At 34.2% G+C, this 20,451-nt stretch overlaps 3 protein-coding genes and 1 long non-coding RNA gene across 6 annotated transcripts; 2 read left to right on the forward strand and 2 right to left on the reverse strand.

Annotated features, from left to right (window-relative positions):
* Nucleotides 1-33: 33 nt before the first annotated feature.
* On the reverse strand, nt 34-7,633 carry LOC110819447 (calcineurin B subunit-like protein). The gene is made up of 14 exons (XM_022048640.2): nt 6,966-7,633; nt 6,580-6,760; nt 6,421-6,480; nt 5,247-5,410; nt 5,084-5,147; nt 4,921-4,989; nt 4,277-4,372; nt 3,709-3,753; nt 2,838-2,908; nt 2,357-2,423; nt 1,451-1,501; nt 887-997; nt 728-775; nt 34-597 (listed from the first exon to the last, which is right to left on the reverse strand). The coding sequence occupies exons 1-14, from the start codon at nt 7,451-7,453 to the stop codon at nt 427-429; spliced, it is 1,686 nt and encodes a 561-aa protein (XP_021904332.1). The 5' UTR covers nt 7,454-7,633; the 3' UTR covers nt 34-426.
* A 2,157-nt stretch (nt 7,634-9,790) lies between these two features.
* LOC110819494 (RNA-binding CRS1 / YhbY (CRM) domain-containing protein) lies at nt 9,791-15,280 on the reverse strand. 3 transcript variants are annotated; one of them, XR_015819121.1, is made up of 6 exons: nt 14,620-15,280; nt 11,444-11,571; nt 10,934-11,159; nt 10,723-10,850; nt 9,931-10,632; nt 9,791-9,829 (listed from the first exon to the last, which is right to left on the reverse strand). XR_015819121.1 is itself a non-coding variant. In XM_022048716.2 (5 exons), exons 1-5 carry the CDS (start codon nt 15,167-15,169, stop codon nt 10,462-10,464), a joined length of 1,203 nt encoding a protein of 400 aa, XP_021904408.1. In that variant the 5' UTR covers nt 15,170-15,280; the 3' UTR covers nt 9,835-10,461. The 3 variants fall into 3 exon arrangements, 1 of the variants encoding a protein (XP_021904408.1); XR_002540683.2 differs by lacking the exon at nt 9,791-9,829 and having other exon boundaries at nt 9,835-10,099; nt 10,281-10,632; XM_022048716.2 differs by lacking the exon at nt 9,791-9,829 and having other exon boundaries at nt 9,835-10,632.
* On the forward strand, nt 11,141-11,552 carry LOC148253692 (uncharacterized). Its single transcript, XR_015819122.1, has 2 exons — nt 11,141-11,205; nt 11,408-11,552. It is a non-coding gene; the product is annotated as an uncharacterized LOC148253692 (long non-coding RNA).
* A 258-nt stretch (nt 15,281-15,538) lies between the features above and the next one.
* Nucleotides 15,539-19,456, forward strand: LOC110819559 (subtilisin-like protease SBT4.14). Its single transcript, XM_022048804.2, has 11 exons — nt 15,539-16,053; nt 16,160-16,275; nt 16,427-16,527; nt 16,687-16,830; nt 16,955-17,060; nt 17,159-17,675; nt 17,767-17,864; nt 17,942-18,160; nt 18,245-18,353; nt 18,422-18,635; nt 18,749-19,456. Exons 1-11 carry the CDS (start codon nt 15,946-15,948, stop codon nt 19,285-19,287), a joined length of 2,271 nt encoding a protein of 756 aa, XP_021904496.2. The 5' UTR covers nt 15,539-15,945; the 3' UTR covers nt 19,288-19,456.
* Nucleotides 19,457-20,451: the final 995 nt, after the last annotated feature.

Below are 20,451 nucleotides of genomic sequence, written 5' to 3' on the forward strand. Positions count from 1 at the left end.
TCTAATTAATTAACAAATATCTAAGAGTTTGCGTACTTAATTTCTGATTTCTTATTTGATTTTTACGGACACTTCAAATGTCAGTTTTAGGAGGATTCACAGTAACATCTTTCGCATTCCTCCTGTACGTCAAAACAGTGGTAAATATAAATATATATATATATATATATCTCGAGAGAGACAAATACAATGTCTGTTATGATCAATCAAACTAAACATCAAAAAACTTGTCTTACAAACATCAGAGGGCCAAACCCCAAAAAATATTTTGACCCCATGCACAAACGAATTTGATTACCATACCTTTCCCTCTTCATCATCCCTCCATCAAAAACACCACCTCACAATCTGGGATGTTAATAGGGAAGTATAATTTTATACCATCTTTTCCGAAATCTCACCCACACGAACCATGGTGCCACTCCATCACACAATCTCCTCTACCATCCCCTGGCACGCCTCCAGTGACTGCCTTCGCAACAAGGCACGTGAGAACAGTGCAATAAGCAGAGGGTTCACTCGTAAGCTGGACAAGAAATCGGTCCTACTCACTCTTCCATCACTATCAGAGTCGAGTAAGTTGAACATTTCATGGACCTACAAATATCAGAAAGGACTAATTACAATACAAAAATTATTTATGCCAAATTCCCTGAGCTACGTCCCTAACAACCATTTACTTTTGTGGTAAAAATCCGGTTATTTGATGAACAAGGGTATCTGTTACCTCATCATCATTCAACTCTGGAATTGCAAATCTAATAGTATTTCCCAACTGAAACCAAAAACAATTAATGAACAGCAAAATGAGACATCGTGAAACTACAAACACACAACGAATAGGAAATGGTTAAAGAATGAAGGAGAGAAGGAAAACGTAACATACTTCTTGCTCCGAGATGAAATCATTTCCTCCTGCATCACATTCAGCAAAGGCTAGCTCACATGCTGGCCGGAACAACGGACGAGTCTTGATGTAAGCTGATCCAAACAAGAACTGCAAGAAAAAGATTTTAATTGACTCGGGCATGAAAATATTTATGAAGGACAAAAATAAAAGAAGCAATAGTCTTTTTGCAACCTCTCGGGAGCACAACTTTTATGCGAACCATCAGATTTCCCTGTTCTAAATATCATTACCTAGGAACTTGCCCACCTGATAATCCAAATAGTTATCAATCACAAATCAAAATCCCAAGGAAGGACTTGAGCCAATCCGACTCTTTAAAACCCCCAAAGCAAGTCTTTCCTATTGCATCTAGTCATGGTTCAATCAAACACAATAGGTTTGTGAGCCTTCACTGGGCAGGTGGCTTAGTGTGCAATTGTAGGTGAGTACACAGGTACACATACTTCATTTATTATTTACACACTTCCTCTACTTGCAAACATAAATCTAAAATTTAAGTGGTATACCAAACAAGCCACATACAAGCACAAATTATATTACCTGCTTAAATGTGATTGACCCAGTCTTCTCCACATCAATGAAACCAAAAATCTGCAATATAGAGAATGTCAGCAAAATAATAAGTTTACTCATAGGTATAAATTAAGGATTCATCAGTAATATAAAAGAAAAATAAGGGCACATAACAAAAATCAAGATTCTGCATTTGTTTACTGGCTGAAATTTTCTTTCTATCACCATGCAAATGTGGTGCCAAAAATAAAATATCGTTCTAAATATTAAATGTACTCGAGCAATCAAGTAGGTTCAATTTCACTAATTACCTTTTGGGCCAAACTACAAGAAACCAAGTCCAATTCAAAAGAAACATATTTCTAGAAATCTTCATAAGGAACAAATAGAACAGCTGCAAATTCCATTGATCATCATCATTGACCTAAACATACCTATGGTACAGGAAGCACTCTTTCAAGGTGAAAGTTACCAACTCCATGTTGTAACTGGGATCTTTTTGTTTGAGTTTCTCTATGTAGCTTCTATTTTATTTAGCTATAATTCAAACAAACACTACAACTGCTCAACTCAACCTATATGAAATTAAACAGTTTTTATCTAAGCAAGTCAAATGCTATTATTATCTTAACCAAAAGCAACCACAAGTAGTACGTAAACAAAAAAGTATCACCTTCAGCTGTAAACCATAAAAAGCTGTACCACTAAGTGCAAGCCTAAGAAAGCATTATTTCACATAAGTTCACTGCCTTTACTTTTATTTTTAATCTTAATGCTAGGTTATCATTGAAGGGTTCCAAGTACGTCACAAGATGGTTTTACAACAACATTGCACATTTTTGCTCACTCAAGAAGAGAGACACAAAATATTATTGATTTAAATATCTCCAGAAACCAGAGAACATATTCTCCTTTTTCTTGAGCATCACTAACCTCTTCAGAAAGAGTGCAAGGCTTGAGTCTTAGAACCCTCAAGAAGTCAAGGCATGTAACACGACCTCTGCAAAAACATTAAATGAAATATAATAATTCTTATACATGCAACTTAACCAATTGTTAAAAAGAGTTTGATACTTAGTGTCATCGTACAACTAATATTAAGATGCATCACCAATGGTAAAACAGAAATCATGAGGGAAAGAAGTATATATTCTGGTTTTTACCAATAAGCATATAACTTAAGCACATACTTAAAGAATGAATAAACAAAAAGATGGGAGCAGAGAATATGAAGAGAAAAAGAAGTTAAAATATCAAAATCACTGATCATTTTCTAGGTGGGCAACCCAATAAAAATCCTTAGCAGACATACAAGGTTGGCTTACAACCAAAGAGAACCAATTCAGCAAAGTCCGTCACCAACAGCCATTAAGCAAGGTCCTTATTTTACTTAAGCAAATGCATAAAAGAATACCTGGCATCTGGATTCATGGATTGAAATTTATCCAAGAAGTCTACAGCTTCCAAGCTGCTTATATGGAATAACTGCAGAACAAAATAACTGGATCATTACTTGAGAAGATTAAATGAAGAGAAAAAGAAGATACCCTATATACAAACGTAATAATACCTCTTCTTTTCTCAAACTGTAGGTAACATAATCAAATCCCATGTAATTGCAGAAATAGAAAAGGACATTTGCTATTGCCTTAAAGAATTAATGCACTTGGAATCAAACCTTGAAAACCAAATCAAGCCATTTGGAAAGAAAATACAGATTGCCAAGGTGATCTACAAGTGGAGTCACCACCTTGACAAATTGTCTATACTTTTTTGAAGGAACGTAGTCCTACTATAGAGGAAGCAGTAGCAGGATCTAAAGCAATAGGCTTCAAAAGACTTTAATTATCACTGTCATATGCAAGGTTCAAGGTGATATTGCTAATCTAACAGCATAAGCTCAGTGAAGAAAGAAAATCTTCCTTTTCTTATCCTTTCACCCACCCATCCATTCAGGAATTGTATGATTAAAGGAACTTTTGTTATCACTTTGTACATATTTTTTGCACCAAAGATGAGCAATACCTAACTTCAACAAGTATTGTAGCCAAGTTGGGACATCTTTCAGAATACTTAATCATCGCATGCAATCTGAACTAAGCCAAAAGACAATAAATTGAAAAGGAAAAACTGCAAAGACTCCCTATGATTTCAAAATAGGAAAACCTTCAAAAAGAAAAATCTTTGCCCAGCGAATATAATTGCAAATATGAATTTCTTTCACTTTCCAAAATCATAACAGGAGAAAGAATTCAAATATGAAGTATTCTAGTGTAAGATCATACTGATTCAACCCTGGCCATTTCAACCATATAGCTTGAAGGATTTTCCTGCAGAAATTATGAAAAAGAAATATCAGCTGAAATACAGATTGCGAATATTTCTTTTTATCACAACTTCATGGCATTTTGTGGACAAATGTTTTATTTCTTAATTAGAATACATGAAGATAGCTGTCTCCTATCCTGTTTTCAATTCTGAAACAATTGAAGGTGGAAAGATTGCTAGATATCTGGACTTAGGATTCCCTTGCATCACGAGATCTCAACAAAAACTTCGTGACAATCCAATCATTTTCAAGTTACAGTCAAATTTCAAATTCATGATTATATTTTCCAAATCCCTTGCATCACGAGATCCTAAAGTTCGTGAGAATCCAATTAGTTTCAAATTACATTCAAATTTCAAATTCATGATTACATTGTCCACAATGTTTGATTATATTTTTTGAACTGTCAGAAACAAATCACCAGTTGGAAAGAGAACAAAGAAAATAGAGAAAAGGGATTCATAAGCTAAATAAATTGCAAACAAATAAAATAATCATTCAGCAAGAGATTCATAGTTTTATACCAGCCGCAATTCATATGCCTTCATGAGAAGCATTACGTCCCCATAGGAATGAGATGTTTGCACAACATTGAGAGCAGACGCTATTACATGACTGGTCTGCATTCATAATACATTGAATTGTAAACAATCTAAGAAGAGGAACATGTACAATATAACTCACTAACGACCTGTTTGGTTAATCTATTCTATTTTCACTTTATTCCTAGACCTCAATCAATTAATTATTTCATATTTCATTCATAATTTAACCAACTCTAGTCTTATGGTGATTTCTAGAATGATACTTTTGTATTCTAACCTATTAAGGTGGGGGTCATAAATTCAACCAACTTAAAATGAACATTGAATTGGCATGGAATTAGAATGTTATTTCCATTTATCTTTCTAGCTTATTTCTATTGCACTTCAATTCTTATTCCAAAGAATCTTCATTTCAACCAAATGTAACCCAAGAATATCTTAGTAAATATATTAAAAAATATCTCAAGAGGTTTAAAATTTTTTGCGATTTTTTTAGCATACAGAAAAATTAGAATAGGAAGAGTGCAATTCCCATTGCTTCCATCAACATTTAAAATCAAAATAAACATCAATCAGTCCAAAACAATCCACTCAAAATGAATGAATTTCAAGCATACACTTACCCTCTCGGCAAAGTGGACAGCATTTTCCTTTTTATTGTCAAGTGGGTAAATCACAGGAAGATATTCTATCTGCCCAGTTTTGAATAAATGAAATCAATTAGTTTCAAATCGAATCATACGGCAAAAAAGTTGCATGACACATTAATTACACAGATGAGCTTACCTCCATGAAGTTGTGAAACTGTGTGAACATTCTAAACATTAGTTTTAACAAGGCAACATTTCCCCTGCACAATGAAAAATCCCCAAAAAGAGAGCATTAAAAATTGAAAGATATCAAAAAGAACAGCACCAAATGGAATTTCCAGAAAAAGATAGATGCCTACCAAGATTGGTCAAAATGTATATGGGGGTAGCGAACAATTACAGGCTGAACTGCATAACCGGGAATGAATGCACCAAGTTGGAATGAAATAATAACCCTTCCATTGGTTGTGGTTCCCTCCGGAAATAACAACACTCGAGGAAATTTATTGCACGAAGCCTTTCTCTGTATTCAGATCCTTGAAAGCACATTTCTGTATCAAATAGCTTATAAATTGATAAAATCATCTGAATCTTTTCAGCAACTTAGAGCCACAAAAGCTTATTTTATTTATATGTGTACCTATGTTAAATTTAATCACATTTAAGACAATGAAGGCAAAAAGTTTAACTGGCATTTAAACCATAGTTCAAAAAGTTTTTTTTTTTTGAAATACACAGTTCCAATAGTTTTAATCTGATAATGACATCAGAAAACATAATCAGTGCACAAACTTGACACCAATGTGCTTCCATGAATTTTAGGATCGATGGAACAACTAAACATTGTATTAGCTTTGAGAATGGAGCCCGGTATCCAAATGCCTAATTGAAATATAAATTATCTGCTTAATTCTTTATGCTGATGACTGTGTCCCCCCCCCCCTTGCCCCCTCCTCCTCTCCCTCAATTGTTTATAATCCTATAATTATGTGAACTTTGTAAGCATACTTGCCGAACATGTAGGCCTTCTATCTATAGCAAGTCAGAGTACTGCTATAAATTCAAATGGATGGATGAAGCCTCTCACAACAAGGTCAATACAGATACTATAGCAAGATAATTACTTCTAACTCTACTCAGCTACCACTCTAGATCAAATAAAACCCAAGTCTCTTAAGTCCACTCTGTAGAAAATTTAGAAAGTTCAAGTGAATCTGCCAGTGGAACAGATGTTCATACATCTTTCTATTTCAGTAAGCAACAACAATGTCAGGATATATGTTATAACTAATACCCTTAGACTTCTCCAAAGAAGAATAATAGATAATACCCTCAGACAAAAGGCAAGGCTGGAACTAACTAAGCTTCCATGTAAGCTAGATCACTTCAATATGTCATATCAAAAAAATAATGACTTAAAGATAGCAAATTGGATAAAAGAAAGCAGAAAAATACCATAAAATGGATTGTCAGACTTAAGTGTAACAACTCGTAATAAAAATTAAATCACTAAAAGGTACACAAACTTTCTACCTTTATTTCATTAACAGCATGCTTCCTTGATGATGGTGAAAACCTATTAACATATATCACCTTGAAAGGAAAAAAAAAAAAAAAAGAATAGAAGCTTAAGCATTAAAAGAACCTATTAAAACCCAAAAAAAAAGGAAACCGGTGGGGACATGAAATTACCTGCATCGCTCTGATAATGGTCCCAACAAAGGGCATGGAATCATGGGACTCTGCTGCCACAATCGTAGGGAACAGTTCATAAAAATAGAAGATAGGTTCAACATATGATACATGATTCGATACAACTATTGGAGCAATCTCCCTTGGAGCAGGTTTCCCTCTTCTTCTTATCCAGTGATAACTGCAAGGTCGCAAGCATCAATCCAACCCAGATTATTAACACAAATGACCCAAAATTTTATTTTGAAGTCTACATGTTTGCTTCTAAAGACCAAAGATGGAACTTTCAATTCCAAGACTTTAACGAACAACCGGAAATACCGGGAATTGTAAAAAGTGAAACGAAAATCGCAGATAAATGAAAAATCAACTAAAAAACGGCTTACCCAAATGAGAACAGAATACATCTAGCACAAAGCCGAGTTACAAGCATGACTCTACACCTCCATTTGGGCATTGGTTCCTGCTTATCCTTCCATCCCTCAAGCGCCAACCTAGTCGCCAGATACCCTATTGCCAAACAAAGCCCAAACAAGACCAACCTAGCCAAAAAGATAGGCAGACAAACCACAATCTTTATCATCTCGTACAACCCAGAAATCAAAGGCGTCGAGTTTCGAAATGGGTCCACCGTGGTTGACCGAGGCACGGAAAGCTCTGTTGCACCGATAAACTCGTACGGGTTGCGAGAATCGAGGTGGGCAGCGTCGCAATTTTGAGCATAATGGCGGTCGTTAATGTGATTATTGGATTTCTGGAGGGTGGATCGATTAGAAACTGGATTGTCGTCTCGGATGGTGATGATGAGCTCTGGTTGATGAGAATGTTTCTGAGAGGTAGTAAGGAGAGGCGAGGTAAGATCAACGGCTGCCATTGTTGGAGGAGACGGAAGGTGCGGGAAAATCCTAATTCCTACAGGAGATGAAGAGAGAAAAGAGGGCTTTAGTCTTTTAGAGAAGCACGAATGGAGTAGGCGCCTGTGGTGGATTATTATTATTGTTTGTTTCCCGAGAAAAAGGATGTTCCATATATTTTAGCCACGTGATTTGCATCTCCTTCGTCAGTTATTTATTCTTTTCCACCACAACTGGGGGCCAGCTCCTGCAGCAAACTGTTAATATAAAAAATCTATATATATAATAATTATACATAAAAAAAATTGGTTGTATAAATATATATGTATATAAAATATGATATCCGGCAAACACGGCCTTTCAATGTGCTGAATTCCAATTTGCCTCCCATGATTGACCAAGAAAGAAAAATCTTGTTTCATCAACTCAAGTTGAATACAGAAATATATATTTCTTTTTAATTAATATTTTTTTATACAAATAATTTCCCTAATAAAACGGAATATAAAAATAAAGAATTGATTTGGTGAATTTCATTTAATTAATGCATCTGTCTATGAATACGTTCCTTCAGTCCTTATCAAATTTATTTCACAGGCTGAGTTCTATTAAATGTGGACTTATTTTTTTTATTAATTATATCTAATAATTAATATTTTCAGACCATTTTTTATTATTTATATTTAATATTAAATATTTCATAGTATTTTAGAAGCTTTATGTATTTTTTTTTTCCTTTACCCAACTAAAAATTATTGCTCGACTTGCACGGTATGAATAGAAAAAAGTGGATGAAATGATTAAAATTTTAATTTAAGAGATTATAAATATTAATGTTCAATGTACTGAAGTATAATATACATTAAAATAAAATAATTAATACTCTCAATGTAACATGGGTGAAAAATGATTAAGTTTGAAAATCCCTTGGGAAAAAAAGTAATTAAAAGAACTAAGATTCATGTACTATTTATATTTATATTTATAATATCATGTTGATTTTTTTATAAAGTTTATTTTTTAAGACAATGTGTGGTAAAATAATTTTGTTAGTTTAGCAGAAAATGATGGTTTATATGAGTAATATTCTGTTAATTAATTTTATCAGATTGTAACTATTGGTATAACGTTTTTTATATTACATGTCCGTAATTTTAAGTATCATAATTACTAATATATATCATTATATACTACTTCATCAAATTGCTTAATCGATGAATATCATAATAGTTTTTTTTTTTTATAACAGTTAAATTCTATTATATCGAATTAAAAATTCAAACTTAATAATTTTTTCAATAAAAAAGTATTGTTCATAATAAGTACATATTAATAATTGTGTAAACATATTGGTATTAGTATTATGGTATTCTTTTACTTTTGTCATCATTTATGGTTTGTAAATATAAATATTAAAAGTGAATTTTTTTTTTTAAAAAAAATATTATTGGAAGTCACATGTCTATTAAAATGAGCGTAATCAATTCCACTTAGTAAACTTGTAATTAAAATTTTAACCAAAATGAAAAATTATAATTTTCTTTCAATTTTGTATGGAATTGTTTTAGCGAAAATGTAATTTTAAAATTATAAAAAGATCAAAATTGATTGTTAATGTATAGAAGAAAAAAGTTAAAATGATATGATAACATGGATTAGTTTAATCCAACGTTTATTACACGGCAAGATGATGTCCGCATAAAAATCAGGGAGTTTCATGCACCTTATAATAAAAAAAGCACACTTCCCCTTCCAATAATTATATTTATGAATATTAAATCAATTATTTATTTATTTATCATTATCTTTTATAATTTAAATTTATTAAAATTATTTTTTAATTATTATGATTTTCAACAATCATTAAAAATAAACTTAATATATTTTACAAAAATAAAAATAAAAAAATATTCACAATTACATATATATATATAAGTAAGTTAGATATGGTAATGAAAAAATTGCAGATAATAAATTAACAAATAATAAATTTGCAGATCCACAGGCAGTTTGAGTACTCCTTAAGTACTTATAGAACATTGACTATTGACTTCAGAAAAAAGCACTTAATTACTTTGAGAAACTGATATAATCCCACAATCTTTTTGTTAAAAGTGCAGATTCAGATTAGCCAAAACACAAAACAGATTTTAGACTCATTTCAGTTTTTTATATTTAACATGTATATGTATATATTTGATAAATATTAATAAATATAATTAATATATCAATAAGATAATATAATAAAAGAATCGAATCAAATTTTATCGAAATGCAAATCCAATTAGATGGGAAAAAATTGAAACGGAATGAATGAATTTAAGTTAGCTCGAAGATACGATCAGATTAAGTTCAAATTTGGTAAACTCGGCACAGAACTCATCCCATTGACATTCCTAGAAAAAAATAATCAAGTTTTAAATAATTATATATTAATACACAATAAATAATGTCTTTAATAAAGCAATTAAATTGGCTGACAAGAAAGGGAACGGACCGTTTTACAGATAACTCAGGCTACAAAATGCTAATCCTTTCCCATGAGAAAATCAGTCAGATGCTTGTATGGCATCATGCCATGTTTCAGATCCAATCTCTAATAAAGTGCAGCTGCATGTGCACACCCTCATTTTCTAATCTGATCCTGCAATCCCCATTTTAAGGATCTACAAAAGAAACAAAGGAAAATCTATAACACAGCTTACTAGTATAATCTGAATGAACATGTTCTCATCCGGCATCTTTCCATCCATGATTTTAATTTTCTTTCCGATATCAGGCAGGAAAGAGCACCAATAATTATGGCCGGACCCCCAGAGAATTGTTTCACAAATTTACAAAACTCACCTTCTTGAGGAAGATAAATTAACTCGCTTATCTTCGTACCCACATGGCCAATTTCATTTCTTTCGATGGTCCTTAGTTGCTGGTGGGTCCAACAAAATCATCTCATGTTGAAGCTTGTCTTTTAGCCATAGAATTAACTACACGTCCTCACCAGAGTAGTAACATTAGCTGTTGATCTCATTTAAGCTATATCATGTTCCTCCACATCAGAGCAAATTGAATTATCATCTGGGTTATCAAAATATTCCCGACCAACAAAGAACTGTCCATCCTCTGGAGGTTTATAGTCTTTACCCCTCAATATCACGATCTGCTCCTTATCAAATGTCACCAGCACACAAGGAACCAGGTCCTATGCAAAAATTGGAGAACAGTTACCACTTGATTTTATGTTATTATCGGTTATGATGAACCTTGAGTGCTTAACACAGAAATGATTTACCCTAAGTTTGCAGCCTATTTTCTTATAATCACTTCGCTCCAGGCCCTGGCAATCTATCCGTACCAGCTCACTCACGAGGAAGGCGTCCCTGACCATAGGTACTAGGCTACCATAATAACCATTTTTTGCTGCAGTCACAACTTGCAAGTAAATGGTCATGGAATAATAAGTAAAAAGCACCTGCTAAGAGAAAAAAAGCAAAGAGGTATACCAAGTTTTGTCAAAGCAGGAACTGCCAGTCCTTTCTTTCGCATTTCTTTTGTTTCCGCAATGCTCAGCCCATCAACTGTCGTTTTGATTAGTCTAGGATATATTGGCTCGTGGGGTCTCCACAACATCAGTGGAATCTTAGGCCTTTTCTTTGGGATATAGTTCCTGCCTCTGTACAATATAAGTGTACCACAATGCCTATGGATGACCTTTCCGAAGGTTTTATCCTGTCAAAGGAATGTAAACATTGGATTAAATCCTTCTCCAGAAAAGGTAGCATCTCATAGCCATTTACTTATTTATGCTCCCTAATGCATAGAAAAGAATTGACACATGAAAATATGTTACATCCTGTTGCCAAAGAAACACTTGACATAGATTACAAAATCAATGAGATATAATATTTTTGAGAAGTCAATGAAAAAAATGAAAAGGTACATTATGAATAGTAGTTTTAGCAAAATGTTTGGAGCAGATGAAGGGCCGATGTTGCTACAGGAGAACAGGATACCTCAAGCTGGGTGCGGACATTTTTCATGTCAACAGTAGGGACACCAAGACATTTAATTCTGACAGCTTCAGCATGCTTCCAATGATTATGAATCTCATCCAGCATATTGTGAGTTAAACCATCTCTCCCTACAAATGGACACATGGCATACTACTATAAGACAAAGACAGGGAAATTAGGAGGAAACAATTCACCAAATTGTTGATCCATTATGCCCTTAGTAATTTTGGTGTCGCTTACCTATTAGCTTCTTCGAGTTTTCCTTTTTTGAGAACACTAAGATTCCATTTGATATTATACTTTTCATTTCCCAAATTTATGAGTTCATGCATGTATAAGTCATGAAAATATATAAGAGGTGCGCTAGTGTTTGGTTCAGTTGTAGTTTGTATTGTGAGTTTTAAAAATAATGTTAAAATAAATATCCATTAAAAACACTTTTACTCAAAAGTTATTTGGTATTTGGTAAAAATACTTACAAGTGTTATCACTTTAAAGAAGAAAAAACTATCTGTTTAGTAAAAATGACTTTAAAATTTCACAATAAATTTTTAGTAAAATCAAAAGTTATTTTCTAAAAGATACATATTGTCATTTCTGCATTTAAAACTATTAACAGTAGATTTTAACTTTACCTTTGGTTAAAAGCACTTAAAATTTACCAGTTTGGTTGCAAAAAGCTTTTGAAACACAAAAATCAAAGCCAAAACCCAACCAAACGCACCCTTTGTGGAATATCAAGTAGAATTAGAAAGAGTTTTATATAAAACAACAAAAATAATATTTTAAAATTTTCATGTTCTAGCATCATTTTGACAATCATTCTCTTCATTGTTAATTTTTTTAAAAATAAAAAAGAATGAGTAATGTATATGGCATCAACATGGTGCTGCCTATGTACATTATATTTACATGTTGGTTAGAACATCAATGAAATTCCCAAAATCATCCCACCTGTTAGGGTCATGGCCCAAAATAGGAGACCCAAAAATATTAAACCACGTATTAAACAATCTATTGTTTCTCTCTTTCTACACCATCAAAAAATAGTTAGAGAAATAAGCTTTACAGTTTTTGACTTTTTACAAATCCCTCCCCATATCCAAAGTTCATCCCTAACAGTACCTGCAATCACCCAATTGATACCAATAGACTATACATTTTCATCATTGTTAATTAATTCATATGCTTTTCGTGAATAAAATACATATAACTTTAGAAATAAGGAACTAGACATTTTTATATACTAAATGGACCCTGATGTTCTTAACTAGCAGGAAAAATAAGAAAATACACTACCAGATCAACTAAATAAACTCAACTCATGGAGGAAGTCAAAAGCATCTCATGCTCGAATGCCACCAACAGACAAACCATTGGAGAAGTGCAGCAAATGAAAAAAAAAAGTTAAAAGTACAATTTCCCCCCTTGTGATTTAGCCTGATTGTAGTTCAATCCTTGTTTTCTTTTTGCAACAGTTCAGTAATTGTAGCTTGATTTTTTATTATTTTATGCAAATCTGTTAGTTTTATGAGAATATTAAAAGTTCAAAACTAAACAAAAAAAAATTAAGATGATAACCCAAAAATTAGAAGATAATAGTAAAAAAAACTAATGATTTTTTGTGTAATGCCAAAAATCAAGACCAAAGGATAGTGAAGCGTCACAAAACATACAATGGAGATTAAACTTCAATTCAGGTTTGAAACTATAATTTGCCTAAAAGATAAAAAATTCAATATTCATATTGATTTTCTTTATCTTTTACAAGCATGAGAAATAAAGTGTAATGGAAATGCTCAAAAAGTATTCTGCATAGCACCAAAATCCTCTCAGAAGCTATTATATCAACAATTATGACATAATGAATCTGTTTAAACAATCTGAAAGAGCATTCTGTTGTTTGATTTGAGGAATAAGCTTTAAACAATAAATCTTGAGACCCAAATCACTATCACCGAAAAATTTCAGCAGTCCCTTTTAGGCGTTGACACAGCATCTTCTTTCACCATTTACACAAATCAATAATTGCTCTCAGCTCCAATGAAACAATCCCCCAACCCATCTTAAATAAGTTAACACAGAAGCAACATCAGGACCGCAACAGGTTCAAAAGACTAACATTCTTCATTACCACAGTTTAGTAATGAAAAAAAAATTCAATCAATCAAGTTATTGAAATAGCCAGCTAATGAAAGTAATCCATCAAAAAGACCATGTTAAGTCCCAATACCACTAGTTCTCCTCACTACTATCAAAAATAACAAAGGTACGAGGCAGATCAGATAAACAACCAAAACTCGATCCATATAGAAGGTGAAGTGTGTCAAAATCCTAAGCCGCTTGGAGACAGGAACCATCAAGCAACTGTAGCAGATGAGGGGCAAAAAAATTGACATCCATACTGATTTTTTTATATGTTGCAAGCAAGAGAAACGATAAGTTGTCAAGGAAATACTAGAAGCTAATTTGTAAATATCCAACTCCTCACAGAAGATACAACATCAATCAACACTGATACATTAAATTGTGTTTAACAATTTGAAAGTGATTTCTGAAGCACTGCACTATAAGTAAGCCGTGAAGAGCAGATGCCACTCAATTAAATTTCAGTTAAATGCTACAACAAAGCAGTCCCTTTTTTGGCATCCTCTTTCACCATTCACACAACTCAAATTTTTTTCTGAACAGTTAATTAAAAATATCCATTAACACCAAGTTGACGGGAGAAGCAACACCAGCAACAATGACCAGAGTGACAACAACTAGAACTCTTCATCAATCCAGTTCAATTTCAGTTAAATGCTATAGAAGAGCAGTCCCTCTGTACCATTTTCATCATTTACACAACTCAAAAACTCTTCTGAAAAATCAATTAAAAAATAAATTTATGGGAGAAACAACATCGGCAAAATGACCACAATGACATCAACAAAACTCTATCAATCAAGTTCAGCAATCCAGAGAATCTTCAGTCAATCAAATCAACAGTTTAGCCAGCTCAATGGAAGTAACCAGCAAACCAATATCACTCCACACACCAAACCCACCAAAATTGTCAAATAGCCAGATGATAAACACATTTCTATACTTATCAAATCGAAGTTCAAATGCTCAATTTGCCAACCGCATGACACAATATTGAAATCTAGAAAGAGAGGAAAGGGAAACCGCACCTAAATTAATTTGCCTATTTGTTCGATTTCTCTGAAACTTGTCCACTAAAATCTTCCTCTCCGCTGCAGTGAGTGGCGTCCCCTGGATTCTCTGTCTCATCTTCCTCCTCTTTTCCTCCAATTTCGGATCATCGGCTCCATCTACGGACCTCACCTTCGGGTCCACAGCCGGAGCACATACCCCGGTCCATTCTCGGTTCAGACGACCCGGTCCAAACGGTGAGTACTTAGGCTCCCTTAGTCCAATAGGCCTCACGTTCGGACTGCTTTCCGTGTAACTATACCGGAAATCGAACGGCAGGTCGCAGTGAACCTTCTTTACACCTTCCAGAGACGAGGGTGGGCGGTACCGGGGTTTTTGCTTCTTCTTGTTATTCGTTGTAGGGTTAGTAAAAGGGTTTTGGTGATTTGGGGAGAGCGTTGGTGGGGGTTTGAAGCAGTAATAATCGTGAAGTTTGGAGGTGGTGGAGGTGGAGAAATGGCGCTCGAGGATTCTCAGGTAGAATGAGAATAGGAGTTGCTTTTGGCGGGAGATGCGAGCGAAGAGCATTTCCGGTGTTTTGTAGAATTTAGGGTTTAAGATTGGTTCGATCTTACGCGACGAGAAGTAGAGGATTAAGACCGGAGGAGGTCGTTCCGTTTTTTCCAAGTCAAATAAAACCTTCGGCTCTTCAATATATATAAAAAATATATATATGATATTTACTAAATATTTATTGCAAATTTTATCTAATTTCTAATTAATTTTATCATTTTTGTTTGATATAGATAATAAAAACTCGAAATGTCGAGTTTCTTGAATGTTTTGGACTTCCTTTATACCTTTAGATTCAATATACTACGTACCTAAATATATATTGATATTTTATAGTTATATATCATATAATGTTATCAAAATTTTACATAATCTTTGGTTTTAATTGGGACAAGATTTTTCAGTTCATTCTTTTTGGCGAAACTAAATTGACCTTTTTTTGCAAACAGTTCAAAAAGTTGTCTAAAGTTGGTAGATGATCACAAGTTATTACAACGGCGACTAACGAAAATGATATTGACTATTTATAAATAATATGAAAAAGAATTTTGTTCATCATTTTCACACTTAAAAGGCTTAATATTCTAAACCATAAAGCTTCCAAACCCTATAAATGGAGTTGTAACCTACTTCTCTGCAGATACCATCTGTCCTCATCCAGTCGTTTCCTTTTGTTAATAACATGGTTGTCATTTGTTTCAAAACTCTATATAAATATGTGTGTATAGTTCTTGTCTAATCAACCTAGAGGGAGGGGGACAGGGAACAAGAAGCCTAAGAAGAGATCAAACATGGCCATCCTCTTACCATCTTCACCGTTCCCTGTCTATCAACTTCTGGTTCTTCTTTTCATTTTTACCACTTGTATTGCTGCTCCAGTTACTCCTGATGACGAAGAGGTATACACATATATGCAATATGCATATATAAATATGTATGTGTATGTGTATTTATATGTGGCATAAGGATTAATTTGATTAATTAATCATGCATGTGTATATGCAGCAATCTTATATTGTTTACATGGGAGATCTTCCAAAGTTCAAATATAATGGATCGCCAACACAAAACCCTGTACTTCAATCGCAACTCCGTCTCCTCTCATCAGTCAAGGGAGCTGGGTGGGTATCTACGTACATACTTATGTGTATATATATGTGTATGTTATAAATTATGTGTCTATAAATATATGTGATGTTTGTGTGGGTGTTTTTCCCTCCATTTTTTTTAAAAAACTAATTAACTATGTTTATTTTGCATTTATAATTGCAGTGATAGTCTTAAAGCTAGGGAGTCAATGCTCTACAGCTATTCAAACAGCTTCAATGGTTTTGCAGCGAGGCTTACTAAAAATGAAGCCCAGGCACTGATGGGTACGCCTGAAATTTTCATTAAATATATATATATATATATTTTCTGGATAAAAAACAAAGAAAAAAGTCTTAACCCCTTTAGAGCATTTAAGATTTTTATTTTCTAAATTCATTATACACAAATGTATAATAAATACATGAAAATTTTGGTTGAACCAGAAAATAAGCATGTGGTGTCGGTTTTCCCAAATCGGTATCGTAAGCTTCAAACAACAAGATCATGGGACTTCATCGACTTTCCTATAAATACTCAAAGAAATCTCCAAGTCGAGAGTGACGTTATCGTTGGTGTTCTTGATTCAGGTTTAAAATCTAAATTTTGAATACATTACTTTCATTTAGCAATTTTTTTTAATATAATTAAGATACTAATTTACGACACACACACACACACATATATATATATATAAACAAATTCATTTTCCAGGAATCAACCCAGATGCAGACAGTTTTAAGGATACTAATTTTGGCCCTATACCCGCAAAATGGAAGGGAAGTTGCAAACAATATGCTAATTTCACTGGATGTAACAGGTCGAGTTCAACCATTCCTTCTCTGTTCTTAATTAAGAGAAAATGGACGATTATGTTTGAAATTATTAGCAGAAATTCATAGATTTTTCAATATACAGGAAACTTGTAGGAGCAACGTACATCAAGACGGATTGGTGGGTTGATCGAGAAGATATACTTTCACCGGTGGACGTGAACGGTCACGGGACTCACACGGCATCAACGGTGGCAGGTAACTTGGTGGAGGGTGCGAACCTATACGGCCTGGGGAAAGGAACAGCTCGTGGGGCGGTGCCATCAGCAAGGATTGCAGCGTACAAGGTTTGTTGGGCGAGCAGAGGATGCTCGGACTCGGACGTATTAGCGGGATTCGATCAGGCCATTGCAGACGGGGTTGATATTATATCGATTTCTATTGGGGGAGGTCCAGGTGGAGATTATATACAAGATGGACTAGCAATCGGTGCATTTCATGCCATGAAGAAGGGTATTATTACAGTTGCAGCCGGCGGAAACGGTGGACCTAAGCTTTCTACTGTTTCGAACCCTGCTCCTTGGATTTTGACCGTTGCTGCTAGCACCATTGATAGAGGATTTATAAGCAAAATTCAACTGGGAAATGGACAACTTTATACTGTGACTTATTCTTTTTTATCTTCTTCTTTCTAATTTATTACATCCCACTTACCATCTTACATTTCTAACTCATAAGTAATAAATATTTCAGGGAGTTGGAATAAATGCATTTCAGCCGGATCAGAACTCATACCCCCTTGTTAACGCAATCGATACTGTTCGCGTTCCAGAATATAGGGAAATTGCAATGTATGAAGTGACATATACATAATATCTATCATTGTAGTGATTAGGATATTAATTGATGAAGTGATGAATCAATGCAGGAATTGTGACTATTTTGGGCTGGACAAGGAGAAGGTGAAGGGAAAAATTGTTATGTGCAAAGATCATTATGCTGTTGATTATGATATTAACTACTTGGGAGGAGCTGGTACTATTCTGGAGACCGACCATATTGATAGAGCCAAAACTTACATGATCCCCGCAACCGCCGTCGAGAATTCCACTTTTCAACTTATCCAAAATTACATCAATTCCAACAAGTAATTCATTTTTTTTTCGTTTATCTTTCTCATTTTCATTACTCACCATTTAATTTATATATATATATATATATGTACATGTAGATCTGCCACAGCGGTTATCCACAGAACAGAGGAAGTAAAAATCCAAGCTCCACATGTTGCTTCATTCTCATCCAGAGGGCCAAATCCAATATCACGCCGCCTTCTTAAGGTACATATAAATAAATATATTTTATTTTTCTCACCATTTATATTAACCCATAAAATTAAAATTCACAGCCCGACATTACTGCACCTGGTGCTGACATCTTGGCGGCTTACACCCCCCTCGCGACACTAACTGGCTTAGAAGGTGACACCCAGTACGCAAAATACACCATCATGTCCGGCACTTCAATGGCTACACCCCACGTTGCCGGTATCGCCGCCTACATCAAGTCTTTCCACCCAGATTGGAGTCCTGCTGCTATCAAATCTGCTATCATGACCACAGGTATATATATATATATATATATGCATACATATATACTTATACACCCACCTTTTAAAATTCACCATTTTCACGATTTAAACATTAAACCACGGATTTTTTTTCTGTTGAATCAGCAACACCACTAAACAGGACAGCACACAAAGAGGGCGAACTAGCTTATGGCGCTGGCCAAGTCAACCCAACAAGAGCTATCAACCCCGGTTTAATCTACGACATGGATTATATTATCTACATCGAGTTCTTATGCCGTGAAGGCTATGAAGAATCCATCATTCACAGAATTACCAATGTAGAGACAGTAAATTGCTCGAACCTCATCTATGACAACAACCACGATGCTCTCAACTACCCTACATTTCAACTCGTTGTCAACCCCAGCCAAGCCCCCCAGTTCGCCATTTTTCAGCGGGCGGTCATCAACGTCGGCCCTGCTACATCTGTCTACAACGCCACCATCCTGGCGCCGCCCGGGGTTGAGGTCGTGGTTGAGCCGCCTAGTTTGTCCTTCACTTGGGTGAAACAACAGATGATATACACGCTTAAGGTTACAGTAACGAAGGCGGTGAGGGGAGAGGTGTTATCCGGTGAGCTTGTTTGGGTAAGCCCCGATCATTCTGTGAGGAGTCCAATTGTTGTTCTCACCTCTCCCTGAAAGGGAGGAGATTAATTCGGGGGTGGTGGAAATGCAAACGCTATGAAGATTTTAGAGGGGATCATTTTTATGTATTACAGTACGACATCGTTTTGTTTTGTCCATGGTGGATAATCTAAATTAAAATGCAAAAGGAGAACTGTAAAAGTGCATTCCAATTAAAGGTTAAATAACGATTTAATTCATGTAGTATTTATTTTTATTTAAATTATTTAATGTTAATTTTTTAGTCAAATTATTACCTGTAATTTTTTTAAAAAATTAGATTTAATATTTTTTCTTCTTGTTAATAAAAGTTAACATTGTTAACTTAATTACCATGTGTCAATAAATAACTTATTAAAAGAATATGGATTTGTACCTACTTAAACTAGTTTATAAAAAAACTTGAATAAATATAAACTGATCTAAAATTAAAAAAAGAAAGACTCGAAATTTTTTTTAATTCTGAATACAAACCTTTCTTTTCACTATGGCTCGATTGTGATCTTCGTCCTTCAACTATCAAGATTAAGATAAAGATGAACCTTCCATTTTTGATCATCATAACTACATTCCTATTCCACATCTTGCATCAGTTATTCATATGCACCAACTCCTCATCACGTGTTGTTTTCTCGATCTGGCTTTTCGGTGGCTCACGATCTCCTTTTATTTCTCTTTGCTAGCTCCTTCATTTATGACACCAAATAGCCCATTTCACGTGCCACAATGCTCTCTATCTAAACCTTTGTGACTCCACCCTTTCGTCCCTCTTAGGTTTTCATACTAAGTTGCTCTTGTAATTCATCTTTACTACAGTCAACATCACCATGATCAATATGAAAGTCTCTTTCCATAACTACATAGGCTTTGAGATCCATCTCAAAGCTTAACTCGCACCAGTAATGGGCCTTGTAGGATTATCTCAAGCTCTTCGAATATACTATAGATAAATTCAAGCCCACTATTTCCGATCTCTCTAGTAAAAAAATGTCGCTAAAAACTACCGTAAGTTATAAATATTGTTGAGCGCTACCATGACTAATCAATACATGTTCCTTGATGGATTGATTAAGCATCCTCACAACTTCCTCAAGTTATTATTGATGTTATGCCACCAGCCACAATTTTGAACATGCTTAACACGATTAGTTAATACCCAATGACTGAGCTCTAATGAGA

This window comes from Carica papaya, chromosome 5 (genome assembly GCF_054855325.1).
Source record: "Carica papaya isolate Zhongbai chromosome 5, ASM5485532v1, whole genome shotgun sequence".
Classification (NCBI taxonomy): domain Eukaryota; kingdom Viridiplantae; phylum Streptophyta; class Magnoliopsida; order Brassicales; family Caricaceae; genus Carica; species Carica papaya.